This window comes from Chiloscyllium plagiosum, unplaced genomic scaffold (genome assembly GCF_037043375.1).
Source record: "Chiloscyllium plagiosum isolate Xiang-an unplaced genomic scaffold, Cpla_swu_hap1 HiC_scaffold_37, whole genome shotgun sequence".
Lineage (NCBI taxonomy): Eukaryota > Metazoa > Chordata > Chondrichthyes > Orectolobiformes > Hemiscylliidae > Chiloscyllium > Chiloscyllium plagiosum.
In genome coordinates this window covers 6,221,738-6,240,196 of record NW_028270175.1, presented here as the reverse complement: position 1 = coordinate 6,240,196, position 18,459 = coordinate 6,221,738, and the positions used below count along the sequence as shown (strand labels likewise).

The 18,459-nt window shown below is 42.3% G+C and overlaps 1 protein-coding gene across 27 annotated transcripts in view; it reads left to right on the top strand.

The window, feature by feature from the left end:
* Window positions 1–18,459, top strand: part of kif1b (kinesin family member 1B) — a 216,768-nt gene that overhangs the window by 188,078 nt on the left and 10,231 nt on the right. For all 27 annotated transcript variants that reach the window (XR_015753427.1, XM_043676220.2, XM_043676210.2 and 24 more), the window contains 8 exons: window positions 598–712; window positions 2,802–2,935; window positions 5,341–5,402; window positions 11,300–11,445; window positions 13,663–13,902; window positions 15,883–15,954; window positions 16,909–17,033; window positions 18,261–18,410. Coding sequence is in view for 26 of the 27 variants with exons in the window: in XM_043676220.2 (XP_043532155.2) it covers window positions 598–712; window positions 2,802–2,935; window positions 5,341–5,402; window positions 11,300–11,445; window positions 13,663–13,902; window positions 15,883–15,954; window positions 16,909–17,033; window positions 18,261–18,410 (1,044 nt within the window). In the remaining variant the exon portion in view is untranslated. The remainder of the gene's footprint in view (window positions 1–597; window positions 713–2,801; window positions 2,936–5,340; window positions 5,403–11,299; window positions 11,446–13,662; window positions 13,903–15,882; window positions 15,955–16,908; window positions 17,034–18,260; window positions 18,411–18,459) is intronic.

Below are 18,459 nucleotides of genomic sequence, written 5' to 3'. Positions count from 1 at the left end.
CAGTAAGATCATGACTGAGCTTTCCGTGGACTCAGCTCCATTTACCTGCCCTCACACCATAACTCTTAATTCCTTTATGTTTCAAAAATGATCTACCTTAGCTTTAAAAGCTTTTACTGAAGTAGAGTCAACTACTTCCCTGGGCAAGGAATTCCATAGATTCACAACTCTCTGGGTGAAGCAGTTCCTTCTCAATTCAGTCTGTGCTTATGATGCTGCAACCCAGTGAGAGTAGCCAATTTTGGGGAGGAGGGTAAGCTGATCAGTCCAAAAATAGTTTAGATTCACAATGTATCTTTGGTAAAACTGAGCAGTATTTTTGTTTTGGTCACTACCTCACATAACAGAGTTCTGTTCAGAATGCCAGTTCTGAAGTGTGCTGCCAGCATTCATGGTTTTATTTTAAATCTAGTGTATATTATGTTGTCACTATGGACTTCTAAGAGCATTGCATTCCCAGAAAAGGCCTGTCTTATCCTTGTCTCAGATTAGTAATTAGAATGTCTCTGTGAAAATACTGATTGTCACGTTTTGGTTTTTCTCTACTCAGTGGTTTTATATTTAAGACTGACCGCTTGTATTCCCTTCTCCCTCCAGGAGTTTTTATCGGTTTGAGGCTGTTTGGGATAGCTCTCTGCACAACTCCCTGCTCCTAAACCGTGTGACGCCATATGGTGAAAGAATCTACATGACCCTTTCTGCCTATCTGGAGGTTTGTCTCTTAACTGTTTCTAACAAATCAGCAATGTGTTCTGATAACCATTGGCTTCATCTTGTAACAGTTCAAATGTAAGAAAGATCGACATTTTCTCCTTGCGCTGATTTCATTCAGAAATGGAAATTGGGTATTATTTTTTGGAATGCACAGGTGAAAATTTCTTTACAGAAACGAGCCAATCTCTTTGATATCACAGATAGGAAGTTGACTTCAAGTCTAGTTTGCAGGTGAAGTGTAATTGGTGATAGGTTGGTAACTGGAACAAGGCTATAAAATGGAAGGTACAGGTCTGTAATATAAAATACTCAATGAAACCTAATATATGATCTTTGCATTATTTCCAATACTGTGATCAGTAAGTCATACAACTTTGATCAATTTGAGAAACAGAATTGGTTTTGTTTGGCATATGAAGTCTCTTTAAATTGCACCTTCCAAATTCACAATCTCTTCCACCTAGAAAGACTACATCCTGTAAGTACCCCCTTATCCTCATTTGGAAATATGTCATTGGCTGGGTCAAAATCCTAAGACTCCCTCCCTAGCGATTGTATGGGTATCCCTACACATCAAAGACTAAAGTCGTTCAAGAGAACAGTTCACCGCTACCTTCTCAAGGACTGATGGGAGTGGACAGTAAATGCTAGACACGAATGAATAAAATAAAAGATAGATTTTTTTGTGGTGAAGATGTAGTGAGTTGCAAATTTATTTAGAGTCTACATTTTTGGGATGTTGAAACGCCATTACTCAATATAGAAAAATGTAGCGTGAGTTCAAAAGCTCCTCATGTTGAGTGTAAAATCTAGCAATCTCTTGTGACCAAACTGTTTTCCTGGAACTAATGATTGCAGAAGTATAGTTCAAAAAATTATCTCTGTACTCAGACCAAATGCCTACAATGTGAGTTGGTCATCTTGCTTTAGTGACAGCAGATTCTATTCATAGAATCCCTACAGTGTGGAAACAGGCCATTTGGCCCAACAAGTCCACACTGACCTTCCGGAGAGTAACCCACCCAGACCCATTCTCCTACCCTATTACTCTACATTTACCCCTGACTAATGCACCTAACCTACACATCCCTGAACACTTTGGACAACTTAGCACGGTCAATTCACCTGACCTGCACATCTTCGGGAGGAAACTGGAGGACCCAGAGGAAACCCACACAGACATGGGGAGAATTTGCAAACTCCACACACAGTTGCCGGAGGCTGGAATTGAACCTGTGTCCCTAGCGCTGTGAGGCAGCAGTGCTAACCACTGAGACACCGTGCTGCCCAATTCTGCCTAACTTTCTTGTTGGCTTATTTTTCAGAAAATTTTCAGTGCAGCTGCCGCATTTCTTGTTGCATTCTTAGAATTTCTAGGTGTGGAAAATGCCATTCAGTTTCCATGCAGACCCCCCCCCCACCCCCCGCCCCCACAAGGTGCTATGAGGCAGCAGCACAAAGCACTGAGTCACCATGCCCACCCACTTAGTCTTATTCCTAACATCTAAATTAGCAGACTGTTTAGATGCCATATTGAGTATTGAACGAGTCAGGATAGGTGCCAGCACCTTTTGATGTTAACTCCACATTTTAGGGGTGTCAGTGACACGCCAACACACAAGCTCTGTAAGAAATTCAGTCCTGCTGTTAAATCAGGATTAAATCGATAGTAATCCCAAACTCCCTCACTGAGATAAGTGCAAGCCGCTACCTTATTAAACAGATACTCTTTTTAAAAAAAAAGCAAAGAACTGCGGATGCTGGAAATCAGAAACAAAAGCAGAAATTGCTGGAGAAAGTCAGCAGGTCTGGCAGCATTTGTGGAGAGTAAGCAGAGTTAACATTTTTCGTCCGATAATCCACCTCCAGAAGGAGAGTCATTGACACAAAACATTAACTCAGTTGTCTTTCTCTCATTGGCTTAACACCATCTGATTCACCACTCATGTACTGTGTAGCTTTGATTTGCTAATTATCTTTTATGGATGCAATTATGCTGGTTTGCTAAATTGATTTTTTTTTTGGTGCGCGCGCGTTGGCATTTTAACTCAGAATTTAATTTGTTTCTGCATCTTTTAATCTTCTAGCTTGACCATTGTATCCAACCTGCAGTCATCACCAAGGATATCTGTATGATCTTCTACTCCCGGGATGCCAAGATCTCACCTCCACGGTCACTGCGTAATTTGTTTGGAAGTGGCTATGCAAAGACACCCGACTGGTACGTGAGCCTTTCGAGATTAAACACATAAAGACACTCAATGGGGATTTAAAATGTTACCAATAGGAGGATAAATTCAGAGAAATGCAGTCCTTGTCCTTTCATGGGATGTGGGTGACACTATCCAGACCAGGATTGATACCATCCATGCCCTGGAACTGAATGGCTCAATGCGTCATTTCAGAAGGCAGTTAATTGTAAATGACCTAGAGTTACACACAGATCAGATGGGGTAGGGATGGCTTGTTTCCTTAATGGGTATTAGTGAACCAGTTGGATTTTTACATCAATTTTTATGCTCATTTCTTGATTGAATTTAAATTTCATCATGAAACTAGTTTCCGTCGCCTTCCGTGGTGGAATGAGAGCCAGGGCGTTGGCCTGGGACTCTATACTACTAATGACATTGTCACTGCCTCGCCCTAGTTTAGCCCAGTCACTGCCATAAGAAACTGAGGGAAGCCAATCAGCTCCACTATTCAATGGGATTGTGGTTGATCAGATCTTTAACTCCACTTTCCTACCTTTTCCCAGAACTTCACAGATTTCTTTACAGATTAAGACCCCCCCTCTATTGCAGTCATGAATATTCTTAAAGATCCAGCCTCGACTGCCCTTGTGGTAAAGAATTACACAGAATGTCTGAGAGAAGAAATTCCTCCTCAGCTGTGTCTTCAATCTGCCCCCCCTTTATTCTGACATTTATGCCCCCTGCTCCTAGAAGGTGGGTAGTTATGAGCTCAGTTGAGATTTTCATGAATGTCTCAGCTGATTATTTGGATAGACATGATGTGCAGGGATCTGGGGAGAAGGCTAGGAGGAAGTGAGGACTGCAGATGCTGGAGACCACAGCATCCCTCCCGCAAATTCCCTCCCCCTTACCCTTTATCTCAGCCCGCTTGGCACACCAGCCTCATTCCTGAAGAAGGGCTTGTGCCTGAAACGTCGATTCTCCTGCTCCTCGGATGCTGCCTGGCCTGTTGTGTTTTTCCAGCACCACATTTTTCAACTCTGGGGAGAAGGCAGCAATTTGGCAATCGGGGAATAGAACTGTGCAGGCACGATGTAACAATTCAATGTGTCTTGAGGTTATCCCACGAAGGGAAACCCACCTTTCTGCATCTATCATATCAAGTTCCCTGTTCCACTATCTTTTATGTTTTAATAAGCCCCCCTCTCATTCTTCTAAACGGCAATGAGTACAAGCCCAATGTTCTCAAACTCTCCTCATAAAGAAATCCCTCCAACTCCAGGATCAACCTAGTGAACCTCCTCTGAACTGTCTCCCGTTCCTTAGATCCAAGGGACCGAAATGGTTTGTAGTATTTCGATGCAGCCTGACCAGTGCGTTTGTGAAGTTTAACTAAGACCACCCTATGTTTGTGTTCTGTGCCTATTGAAATGAATGGGAAATGATCCATTTGCCCTCCCTTTTACATGATGGCCTTGGATGCTTGCTTTTTGAGATTTTTGCTTACAGACCCCCAAACTCCTGTGCTGCAGCTTTCTGCAATATTTCCCCATTTAAATATTAGTCGAAGAGGTGTGGTGCTGGAAAAGCACAGCTGGTCAGGCAACGTCTGAGGAGCGGAAGAATTGATGTTTTGGGCATAAGCCCTTCACCAGCTCATTCCTGATTTAAGTGTGTATGCCCAAAACGTTGATTCTCCTGCTTCTCTGAGGCTGCCTGACCGGTTGTGATTTTCAGACACCACAGTCTTCGACTTTGATCACCAGCATCTGCAGTCCTCACTTTCTCCCATTTAAGTATTTTTCAGTTCTTTGATTCTGCCTGTCAAAGTGCCTCACCTCACATTTTCCCAAGTTATGTTCTACCTGCCAAGATTTTGCTCACTCTCCTATCTATACCCCCCCCCCCCCTACGTTCTTTGTGTCATGCAAGCCACTTGCCTTGCCACACATTAATATCATTCACAAGCTTGGTGCTAATACGCTCACTTCCTTCATTCAAGTCATTAATATGGATATTGTAAATAATTGGCCCAGTACTGATCCATGTGGCACCCCATCAATTTCACATTTCCAGAAAATGCCTTCTTTATTCCAGTTGCGTTTTCTATCAGTTAGCCGTTATTCTATCCAACGTTAGGGGTTCTTGTATTATTGAGTAACCTTATGTTGGAACCTTATTGAATGCCTTTTGAAAATCCAAATATATTCCATCCACTGGTTTCCCTTTATTCTGCTTGTTAACTCTGCAAAGAATTCGAAGAATTTTTTTGCGTTGTTTTGTGTGTAAATGGGCTATACGCTTGTTTTTTTTAAATATAAAATGACTTTTGATTGAAAAAGTAATACTTTGGTAATCATTTTCTGTAATGTGAAGGGAGATACTGATGAGGAGGATAAAAATATTTACTTGTTTTTCTTCGGTTTTGATTCAGTAACCGAGTGAGTGGAGTGTATGAGCTCAGTTTGTGCAAAATGGCTGACACAGGGAGCCCTGGTAAGTCCAAGATTTCAGTGATCTTGTATCTATTTATGCCATTCACCCCAGCCTTTGTCTGTCACTCCAGGTGTCTCTGGTTGGAATGGTAACTGATATTTATTTATGCTTTTGCTGAGGTTTGCGTTTTGCTGATGAGACTGTATTTTTGCCCATCCCTCGCTGACCTGATGAGTTTGGAAATTACCTTCTAGAACTGCTGCTGTCATTGACGTTGGATTTGGTACCACCACTCGGGTTACTGGACTATTTCAGAGTCAATCACAGTGTTGCTGAAGTCATGCACGTCAACTTACATTGTCAAGCCCCTGTCTCCTTCCCTGATGACCATTAGAGTCAAAGAGCTGCACCAGCACAGAAACAGACCCTTCGGTCCAACTCTTGCATGCTGACCAGTTATCCCAATCTAATCTAGTCCCGTTTGCCAGCACTTGGCCCATATCCCTGTAAACCCTTCCTATTCATGTACCCATCCAGATGCCTTTTAAATGTTGCAATTGTACCAGCCTCCACCACTTCCTCTGGTAGCTCATTCCATACATGTCCCACACACTGCGTGAAAAGGTTGCCCCTTAGGTCCCTTTTATATCTTCCCCTCTCACCCTAAACCTGTGCCCTCAAATTCGGGACTCCCCCACCCCAGGAAAAAGACCTTGTCTATTTGTCCTATCCATGCCCCTCATGATTTTATAAACCTCTGAGGTCACCCCTCAGCCTTCGTTGCCCCAGGTAAAACAGCCCCAACCTATTCACCCTCTCCCATAGCTCAAATCCTCCAACCCTGGCAACACTCTTGTAAATCTTTTCTGAACCCTTTCAAGTTTCACAACATCTTTCCGATAGGAAGGAGTCCAGAATTGCACATGATATTCCAAAAGTGGCCTAACCAATGTCCTGTACAGCTGCAATGTGACCTCCCAACTCCTGTATTCAATACTCTGACCAATAAATGAAAGCATACCACATTCCTCCTCCACGAGCACTCCAAGGTCTCTTTGTTCAGCAACACTCCCCAGGACCTTACCATTAAGTGTATAAGTCCTGCTAAGAATTGCTTTCCCAAAATGCAGCACCACACATTTTCTGAATTAAACTCCATCTGCCACTTCTCAGCCCATTGGCCCATCTGATCAAGGTCCCGTTGTAATCTGAGATAACCTTTTTCGCTGTCCACGACACCTCCAATTTTGGTGTCATTTGCAAACTTACTAATCACCAGCTTGTTGTTTGTTACCTGAATTTTTTTTCCCAAGCTGAATTCAATTTCTCACACTGCTCTGATGGGATTTAAATTCACTTTCTCAGAATTACGGCAGTCGTTGAATGGGGAGCATTGACATTGTAATAGAATTTTGTTTCAAATTGATATCACTTCCATGTAACCCGTCAGGGTACTTAGCTGCTGTTTATGGCTCCCTGGATTTAATTTCCTTCAAGCCAGCAGGACACCTGCCACAGTGACAGCCTCACACAGGCATCTCAAAATATCAAAGCCAATTAAATCCATTTGATCAATAAAATGACTTCCTGCCTTATCCCTGAACCTCAGCTGTGCTGAAAGAACAGATGTACCATGACAGTATAGATGACATACCTTTAATGGCATAGTATGTGCTTTCTCACACTATTATTAGAAGTCTGGAGAGATTTTCCTGTACATTTTTTGCAGTTGAAATAGAATTAAGCAAGATTCCTGTATTGCCTTAGTTTGAGTATATTTGCAACTAGTGCCTCTTTTCATCGGATGAACTTTGTTCTCTACCCCAGTTACTTTCCACAGGGAATTGTGAACACATTATATCACAGAGCAGCATATTAGGGAGAAAATCAATTCAGGAAATATGATCTCCTTTGAAATATATTTTCAGGAATTATATTGACCTGTGGTTATTCACAAAAGATTGACTTCAAATCATCATGATGTGCATCACGAGTGTCATCTCGTTACAATTTTTAGAAATATCAAAGCACTTAATTGATTTTGGTGCAGGGCACAGTAGGTTGTTTTACACACCCATATTAATGTGTCAAATTAACCAGAAAAAGACTTTGAGAGATTTATAAAGATTTCATTGTAAATCTATAATGTAATACATCATCTAGTCTTAGAATATTGCAGCACTCAGGCCTTTCAGCTTATTGTGTCTGCATTGGCGATCCGATACCTATCTACACTAATCTGATTTCCCAGCAGTTGGCCTGTACAATTGAGTGCTGTGGCTTTTCAAATATTCATCTAAATCTACTAAATCTGTGATGAGTGAATGAGAGAGCAGCCCTATGGTCCTCCTGGGTAACAGATCCGAGAATTCCCTACAGTGTGGAAGCAGGCTGTTCAGCTCATCGAGTGTACACTGACCCTCCAAAGAACATCCCATGTAAGACTTTCTGGCCCAGAAATAGGAATGCTACCCCTGCACCACTAAGGTCCCTTAAGAACTTGATTCTTAAATGCAAAAGACCAATGAGAAATTTGGAATATTGGTTTATTGCTTAACATTTATATTTTCTTTGGCTTTTTTTAAAAAAAGATTGATTTGTATCATTCTAGTGACTAGGCAGAACAGGGAAATACAGAGAGCACAAGGAGGTTACTCAGCCTGTCATTCTCTTGCTGTCTCCATTCATCCTCTCGGTGGTCTGTAGCTGATTGATTGACAAACACAAGCTGGGCTGGATGAAAAGTAGGCTGCTAGGAACGTAGCTGGCGTCTATTATAGTCTACCGAGTGTCCAGGAAAAATAATTGTTAATTGAATTATTGATTTTCTACCTCGAGTGACGACTCAAGTTCTTGAAATATTTAAGTTTTATTGTGGATGACAAAATTATATCGTTGTGAAATGAAAGCAGAAAGTGCAGAGGAAACTGAGCAGGTCTGACAGCATCTGTGGAACATAAGGACTAGGAGCAGGAGTAGGCCGTCCGGCCCTTCGAGCCTGCTCCACCATTCGATAAGATCACGGCTGATCTTTTCATGGACTGAGAGCCACTTAGCCGCCACTCACTGTATCCCTTAATTCCTTTATTGTTAAAAAAAAATCTACCTTAGCTTTAAAAATGCTTAATGAAGTAGAATCAACTACTTCCCTGGGTAAGGAATTTTATAGATTAACAACCCTCTGGGTGAAGAAATTCCTTCTCTATTCAGTCCTAAATCTGCTCCCTCTAATCTTGAGGCTTTGCCCTCTTGTCCCAGTTTCACCTGCCAGTGGAAACATCCTCTCTACTTCTATCTTGTCCACTCCCTTCATAATTTTATATGTTTCTATAAGATTCCCCCCTCACTCTTCGAAATTCCAATGAATATAATCCCAATCTACTCAATCTCTCTTCATAAGATAACTGCCTCAACTCTGGAATCAACCTAGTGAACCCAGTCTACACCCTGTCCAGTGCCAGTACATACATTCAAGTAAGGAGACCAAAACTGTACACCGTATTCCAGGTGTGGCCTCACGAGCACCCTGTACAGCTACAACATAACCTCCCTGCTTCTAAACTCAATCCCTTTAGCAATGAAGGACAAAATTCCATTTGCCTTCCTAATTACTTGTTGAACCTGCAAACCAACCTTTTGTGGTTTGTTGCCAAGGACACCCACGTCCCTCTGCATAGCACATGCTGCAACTTTTTACCATTACTGTTACTTCTAACAAAATGGATGACTTCACATTGTATTCCATCTGCCAGACCTTTGCCCGCCCACTCAATGTATCTATGTTCTTCTGCAAATTTCACAGCCCTCTGCACACTTTGCTCTGCCACTCATTTTTGTGTCATCTGCAAACTTTGACACGCTACACGTGGTCCCCAACTCCAAAGTCGTGATCCCTGAGACAAACCACGAGTCACTGATTGTCAGCCAGAATATCACTCATTTATCCCCACTCTTTGCTTCCTGTTAGTCAACCAATCCTCTATCCATGCTAATACTTTACCCATAATGCCATGCATCCTTATCTTATGCAGCAGTGTCTTGTGTGGCACCTTGTTGAAGGCCTTTTGAAAATCTAGGTACACTACATCCATTGGGTTCCCATTGTCCACCTTGCTCATAATGTCTTCGTTGAATTGATACACAGGGTGAGATACAGAGTTGGCCGTGGCAGGACCATCAAAGCAATACACTTTTTTTCGCTGTGCAATCATGTAATTCCTGGGAGAGGCACACGCACATAAATAAATTCTCATCCAGTGAAGGAATGAGCAGCGTGTAAAATTCCTCTCCATATTCCTCAGACAATTTAAATCAAATCTGGAGAAGCACACCTTCCCTATATTAAAAAACATTGAACGTAATGATTCAATCTCTCCCCGACTCAGGAAATAGTCTTGTCCCCTACATGAAGATATACATGGCATCAAAATGCACAACAACAATCAGCGCTAACTTCACGGGCTCACGATTCTCTCTATCATTGCCATTCCTGTTTAACATCTCAATTTATTTGCAACATCAATTACTTAGTGCGCAAGTTCCAGGTCCCAGCATTTCTGAATCTGCACTTTTTCTCACTCTTTTTATGGGTCAGCGTTTTTGTTTTAATTGGTATTTATTGGCTTGCATTTGGTGAATTGAATTTTTAAAAAATTTAGATAACGATAAGCTCTTTCTTTAAGTTAATCTGTTTGTATTTATTTGGAAAGGTTTAGCTAGCCTTTCAACATCATTTCAGTCACTGGTGTATGCTTGAACTTTGGGTCTGCTTTAGTTTGATCATGGCACCAATTCATTCTGCCATCCTGACGATGGGTTACACCCGAAACGTTGAGTTCTGCCCCTCCTGATGCTGCCTGGCTTGCTGTGTTCTTCCAGCCTCCTGCTTATTAATGTACATTCCAGCAGCCTTTCATTTGGAGAATGGGTGCACATTACAATTAGAAAGTCCAAAGGTAACCTACTTAGACATTGGCATGACATAGAAAGATCTGTGTTGCCTGCAGTATTTCACTAAATGTGTTTCTGGCCGTGGATATATTTGAGGGGAACCTGGATAAAAATGTGAGGGGGAGAGAAATGGCTATTGATAGGGATTGTTGTAAATTAGGTTATGAGGAGGCTTACATGGAACATGAACACAGTCAGCAGCTGGTGGACGTAGGGGGTCATTGACTATGTTTAAGTCAGAGCTGGATAGATACGTTAGACAGAGGACTCGGGAGTTATTGGGTAAATACGAATAAAATTCAAAACCAGACTGAACAACTATGATCTTATTGATAGGTGGAACAGGCTTGAGGGGCCACATTGTCTACTTCTGCTATTTTATGTGCTCTTATGAAGCAGCACTGTTTCTGTTCTGCAAATTCGGTACTGCACTTTGCTCATGAAAATGAAATGACAATTCTCCATAGTAGGCAGAGTTAGTTATCCACAAATATCCCTGCTCCACATACAATCCCTATAGTATAGAAGCAGGCCATTCAGCCCATTGAGTCCACTTCAACCCTTAGAAAAGCACCCCACCAAGACCCAACCCTATCCTATCCCCATAACCCTGCATTTTCCAATGGTTAATCCACCTAGCCTGCACATCCCTGAACACTACAGGCAATTTAGCATGGCCAATCCACCTAACCTGCACATCTTTGGGCTGAGAGGAAATCGGAGCACCCGGAGGAAACCTGTACAAACTCTGCACAGACAGTCGCCCGAGGCTGGAATTGAACCCGGGTCCCTGGTGCTCTGAGGCAGCAGTGCTAACCACTGAGCAACGGTGCTGCCTAATGGATTGGAAAAATATGATCAGAAAACACCATTGGCGAACTCTGTTTCAATTCTTGTCCCTCCATGTCTGTGCAGGTGAAAATAAGTTTATTAGAATTATGGTCGCGTTTGTGCAACCTGAACAGTTTTTAACATAGGTGGAGTAATACTTTCTCCTTCTTCTCCAGGAATGCAAAGAAGGAGGAGAAAGATTTTGGACACTTCTGTTGCCTACGTACGAGGGGAAGAGAATCTAGCAGGTTGGAGACCCCGTGGGGACAGCCTCATCCTCGAACACCAGTGGGAACTGGAAAAACTGGATCTCTTGCTTGAGGTAAACAAAAGGGAACACTGGATACTGGAAAACCAACGGAAAATACTGAAAACTCTCAGCTGGCCAGGGAATATCAGCGGGAAGAAAACCCTAGCTATCATTGCAGGGTGATGTCTTTCACAGAACCGGTTTCTAGGTGACCTCGAATGGGATAGAATATCCTTTATTGTCACATGTGCTCAAGTATAGGGGTACAGTGAAACGTTTACAATGTGCCTCTTATGGCACCATCTTAGTTATAAAGTATCGAGGTACGACCCTTAGATACATAAAGAGGAATGAAAAGGACAAGATGCATCACCTTACAGTGATTCATAATATAAGACATTGGGTTAAGAGGGTAAACAATTACAGTCAGATAAACAAATTGCAGATAAACGGCACATTGCAGTGGCACAGTGCAGGGGCTTCCAAACATGGTCTGACCAACCTCCCACGCCACTGACCACCTGTGCCAGGCCTCCAGCCCACTCTGCTCCAGCTCCCAGCGCTAAAGCAGATTACATTTTGAAGTTATTTTAGTTTGCAGCAGTGACCTGAAAGAAGATATTTGTTCCCTCTCCTTGAGCCCTACTTTGGAATTCAGTAGATGATAAGTTTATTTCTTTCAAGTAATTATTGTGTGTGTGTGTGTGTGTTGGAACCAAAGGTAAAGATAATTGTTAAAGTACTGTTTTGCTCTTTGATTGTGGTAATGCTTCACACATTTCAGCTATCTGGCTACTCCATACTAAATGTTTATTTAAAAACTGTCTTTGAAGATGTTAAAAGCAGGTGCAATTAAGTACTAGACCCTATTAGGAATTTTCTCCACACCAGTAAAGACAGTTCTTTCACTCCCTCCTTATCTGTAACATAAACAGTGAAGCTAGCTGCTTCAATCCCTGTATCCCTTTCTCAGTCTCTCCTTTGTTTGGTAGGCAACACTGGAAATGAACCAGCAATGCTTGAGTCCTGAAGCCTTTCCTGTAAATGATTGGGTCGATGATGCCATTTAATGCCAGCACAGCTCCAGTATATTTTTGCTTGGAGCATTAGGCTAGGAGTTTTTTTTTTAGGGCTCTTTTGGTTCAGTGAGAGTGGCCGTATCTCTGAGCCAGGGGGGTCTGGTTTCATGTCCTGCCTGCCCCAGAGGTGTGTCATAACATCAGGTGGAATGGGAAAATATCTTAGGTTTGGGATTGACATTCCCATATGTACTGAGGAACCTGTTTAATAAGACTCATGGCAATTGTTATTCCATTAAGTTAGTTAGATGCTTTTTAAAAAAAAAAATAGAAAGGTTTTGGCACTCAAGGAGGCCACTTGCCCATTGTGTTCATGCAGCAGGGCAGCTCTTGGTCCTAGCTAACACCTCACAGTACTGCAAACTTTGTGTAAACTGGCAAAAATTATGCACCTGAAAACACCAGGTGTCTAATGTATTGTCGTGTTATCCTGAGTGGAGAATGTGAGTAAAAAGGATCTCTGCCAGTAAGTTTCATTTAAGTTATTATTTAAGTGATTCACGCTATAAATAAAATATAACTGTAATGTGTACATCCCTTGTGTTGTGTTTCTATTGCTTAGTGAGTGTTTTAACATTGCTTATATGGACCTCTTGATGAACTGAATATTTGATCACCCTTGGTCCCATAGGTGCTGGTTAATAAAAAGTTTGCTGTACATTGCCAAGTGCTTTTTAAATGTGATGAAGGTTTCCGCTATTACTGTCCTTGCAGACCCCTCAACTCAGGCTTGGAGGGCCGAAGGGCCTGTTCCTGGGCTGCAAATTTTCTTTGTTTTAACTCTCTGGGTGGAAAACAACTTACTCTCCAATCTTGCTACAATTAACTAAATCTATGTCACTGGTTATTGTACCCTCTGCTAATGGGAATATCTTTCTTATTCATGATTTTACACCTGATTTTGCCAACTTTGGTGTGGATTGTTCACCACTTGAGATTTATTTCTTTTACTTCCCATGTATATTGTTTTATAAAATTTTCCTCTAAGAGACAAAGATTCACTGGAATGTTATAGCATAGAACAAGGCCATTCTGCCTGCCATGACTGTTCTGACTATCTGCAGGAACTTCTCAGCTAGTGCCACCCCCTGCCTTTTCCTGTCACCCTGGAAATCTTGCCTTGTGACAGATGAGCACAGGTGTTTCTCAGCATTATGCGTCTTTCCTTTCATTTGCGTTCAGTTGTGTGACCTGTTGTGTTCTTCCCAAGGTTGAGCGGACGCGCCATCTCCTGCTGCTGCGTGAGAAACTGGGCGAGACGACTTCTAAGTCTCTCTGCGATTCCATCTCGCCGAGTATGAGTAGTGGTACGCTCAGCACCTCCACCAGCATTTCCTCACAGATATCGACCACCACATTTGAGAGCGCTGTCACGCCCAGCGAGAGCAGTGGGTACGACTCTGCTGACATCCAGAGCCTTGTCGATCGAGAGAAGGAGCTGGCAACCAAGGTATTGCAGAGCTGACAGGAGTCACTCATTGTGTGATCTACGTTTGGTGGTTAAAGAATGAGTGTTCGTTGTGCAAAGTCAAAAAAGATTGATGCTTTGGTTTACAACTTCGGTATAAGTCTGGGTACTTGATCTAGAGAACAAACTTGGAACTAGTGAATTTTGAGAAGATTTGTAGTTCAGGTTGAGGTTCTAGATATCGGTTTGCTCGCTGAACTGGAAGGTTCATTTTCAGATGTTTCGTTACCTTACTAGGTAACATCTTCAGTGGGTTTCTGGATGAAGCCAGAGGCTCACTGATGTTACCTAGTATGGTGACCAAACGTCAGAAAACTAACCTTCCTGCTCAGCGAGCAAACCTACATCCAGAACTTGGAACTTTATTTTAGTGGAAGTTACCTTTAGAAGAAATCTTGTTTGTCTGCTTCTCTTCAAGAGAGTTTTATTCAATTGAAATTGAATGGCCTCTGCATTTATTTCGACTGCAGTGACCATTTCTTTCTGCTCAGAAGTGATCGATTGTGAATTAAATGCCAGCATTTTATTGATTCCCTTAGCCCTCTCCCAAAATATTCCGAAATTTTTTTTTTGTGTAGATTCACAGTCATGGTTCCCCACACAGCATGTTCATAAGTTTGCCTTACTATTTGGGCGGCACGGTGGCACAGTGGTTAGCACTGCTGCCTCACAACGCCAGAGACCGGGGTTCAATTCCCGCCTCAGGCGACTGACTGTGTGGAGTTTGCATGTTCTCCCCGTGTCTGCGTGGGTTTCCTCTGGGTGCTCCGGTTTCCTCCCACAGTCCAAAGATGTGCAGGTCAGGTGAATTGGCCATACTAAAATTGCCCATAGTGTTAGGTAAGGGGTAAATGTAGGGGTATGGGTGGATTGCGCTTCGGCGGGGCGGTGTGGACTTGTTGGGCCGAAGGGCCTGTTTCCACACTGTAAGTAATCTAATCTAATCTAATTTGTAGGGAAGCAGAGGACAGTGGGCAAACACATCCTCATTGACCCAGGAAGCTAAAAAGACAATCAGTCTGGTTATTCTGGTACATCCTGCAGTGCCTAGTTACAGTGACTCTTGGTGCAATCCTGAGAGCGAGTGATGTTTTTGTTTTTGCTACATATGATAACAATAAAACACTTTTTTGTTGTTTTAAATGAAACGTTCAAACTTGGTTTATTGCAAAAAAAATGTGCAAAATGGAGCAATTAGCAAGATCTTTATACTTAAGAGAGTTTGTGAATTTCTTTTGGATTTATGGTCCAAATAAAGAGGTGATGAAACATCAAGTAGAGCACTACCTGCCCTCCTCCATTACAATGTTTTTCTGTCAATCGTTGAATCGAACATGAGGGGACCATTTGGCCCATAATGCCAGTGCCTTTGAAAGAAAAGTTGTCCCATTAGTTCAACCATTTCATTTCTAGTGGCCCGACAAAAGCTTCCTTTTCAAAATCTGTGCCCAGTTCCTTTTTTTTTTGGAAGGTATTATTGGTTCTGCTTATGTAGCTGCTTTTCTCAGGCTCTTTGTGCAGGTAGGGGAGGCTTTCACATCAGAATGTTCTTACCATTTCCTCTTGAGCTTGTCTGCCAATTCTCCCAGTTTCTCTTTCTAGGAACACACATTGTGGATCTATTCAACCTAGCTGGTCTTGGGGATAATGTTTTTCGGAAAGTGAATCCCATTGCAACTGAAAGAATCTGCGTAGCTACTGCTTTATCCCTCATGCAAATTTGCAGAAGCTAAATTAGTAATCCAAAGCAAATATATCTCGTACTTCAGCACTTTTGTCTAACATGCTTCCCAATATTGACCTCCCGTGCTGGCAAATGGGACTAGACTAATTTATGAAATCTGGTCGGCACGGATGAGTTGGACTGAAGGATCTGTTTCTGTGCTGTACAGCTCTGACTCTATGATCTAATTCCTGCCTGGTTGTAATGACCTTAATGTGCAATAATCTTTTTTGTTTCAGTGCTTGCGACTTCTAATGCATACCTTTAATAAAGAATTCAATCAAGTCTGCAGCAGCATCAGTGACAGCAAGGTAAATACAAGCATACCTAACTATGACTGACATCCTGAAAATGCTACAGAACAGTTTATGTTGATCTTTGATAGACCACAAGTTATTTACATTCGATATGGAGCAGCCTCACCGTGGCTCAGTGGTTAGCGTTGCTGCTGCTGCCTCACAGCGCCAGAGATCCAGGTTCAATTCTGCTCTCTGGTGACTGTGCAAACTCTGCACAGACATTCTCTGTATCTGCATGGATTTCCTCTGGGTGCTTCAGTTTCCCCTCTCAGTCCAAAGATGTGCAAATCAAATTGCTCAGTGTCTCGGGATTTGCAGGCTTAAATGGGTTAGTCATGGGAAATGCAGGATTACAGGGATAGGGTAGGCAGGGATGGGTCTAGGTGGGATGCTCTTTGGAAAGTTGGTGTGGACTCGATGGGTTGAATGGCCTGCTCCCAAACTGTAGGGATTGTCCAGTGTTGTGTCATTGAGATAAGTACTAAGTGAAGACCTGGAAATGCTATTTCCCTGCTTCTACATTTCCCTGACACCACCTGATGTAGGAGCAGCACTGTGAAAGCTTGTGATTTCAACTAAACCTGTTGGACTATAACCTGATGTCATGTGACTTCTGCCTTTTTACAGGTGCATTAGGTGTCAGGTTTCTTGATGCATCTGTAGTTAGGAATATTGGTTTGCCAATATATTATTTTCCAAGAATATTCTTTGGTCACTGAGGAGAAAGCAAATGTAATTTTGAGGATTGTAAATTCTTGTCATTCTGCAAACCAATCCTCGTACTTTGCGATCATTTAAAAAACCCATCAATTCTTGAAGTTTTAATTTCTCTGAAATAGTTGTGTATTGTGATATACCACACGTAATATTACTTTGAGATCTTAAATTGTTTCAAGGCAAGTTAAGCTGAGTTTGTTCTTGTATTGGTGTAGTCAGACAGGGATTTCTAAATGCTGCTTGTTTCAGCTTTCAGATGTAAACTCTCCGATTGGCCGCGATGCTTCTGTATCCAGTTTCAGCAGCACCACGCTCACTCCTTCCTCCACCTGTCCATCGCTCGCAGACTCCCGGTGTAACTCCGTTGATCAGAAGTAAGTCTACAAAAAAAATTGATATTTTTAATGCTAATCAACTTTGAAGGTAACCCACAGTGAAAAATGGACTAGTTTCACCCTTGTTGAATGGTATGACTGATACTGACAAAGAGAAGGAAAACAAAAAGCATGGAAGAGAAAACCCTGCAACAATGTGCATTAATCTCAAACTCAAATATCCCCCCCTGCACCGACGTGCATCTTCCCACTGTATGGCTGTAAGCAATTTTGTACTGTGTCTCCTGCACCATACAGAGTTGGGTTGAAATTAATGAAGTTAATTTCAGAACCATTGGTGGAAGAACTGAAATCTGACTTTCCAAGTTCCTAGTGGGTTTTCTTTTCTCCTCTTTCCCTGTAAACAGCTCCCTGTGTCACTGTAAATTCAGTTTGCTACTTTGGTGGTTTGGCTTACATTCAAAGAAAAGAGCACCTTGGTCACATGACAGTTCAAAAGCACAGCCTATTTGTTATATCCTGTTGTTTCTAATGAGCAGCAGAATCCAGTTTTCTATCCTCAGTGCCTGAACCTCTCTTTGACTCATTTCTGTCTGGATACATAGCTTGTCAAATCATGGGCTATCAGCCATTCCAAATCATCTTGAAAGTTGATGAATTAAGCCTCATTGTGTTGCTGGAGATATCAACATTCCAGGGCCACCTAACACACAGATGTAAAACCTAATTGGACCACTTGTCTTCATCTCAACTTAGATCCCTACATTGTTTTTGTCATCTATTCTGACTTATTTGTAACAAAATCTTCAGTAGTGAAGACTTGAGAGATAACTAAGTCCTGATGAAGGATCGTGCCCAAAGCTTCAACTTTCTTGCTCCTCAGATGCTGCCTGACCTGCTGTACCTTTTCCCAGCAACACACTTTATCGACTCTGACTCTCCAGCATCTGCAGTCCTCACTATCTCCTCGATAATAAAGTGCCAATGATTCTGATTCAGTGCCGTTTTTGTTGATTCACCACCTTGTGAAGAACTTGCATTCTTGCATGGCTATCCCAGACTCTGTTTCCCACAATATGTAACAGTCAAGCTCCACAATACCATGGGGACTTGTTTAGTTGAGCATTTCAGGCCTTGCTTCCATGGAGTTCCTACCGGACACATGTTTCTCTCTCCACATGTGCTGAGTGATCTGCTGAGTTCCTCCAGCACTTCCTAGTTGTATTTCTTGCTCCTATGTAACCTGAGACTGTGTTTGTATTTCAGGACTCCAGAGGCCAACTCGAGATCTTCTAGTCCGTGTGTGGAATTTGACGGCTTCTCCATGGTTTCTCGAGTCGAAACGTCATACCTTGCCAGAGCGGGGAAGAATGAATTTCTGAACCTGCTTCCTGACATTGAGGAGATCAGGACTGGGTAAGAGCGTCTGGTGAGATTCTCCAGTTTATTTACTCCAACCTATTCC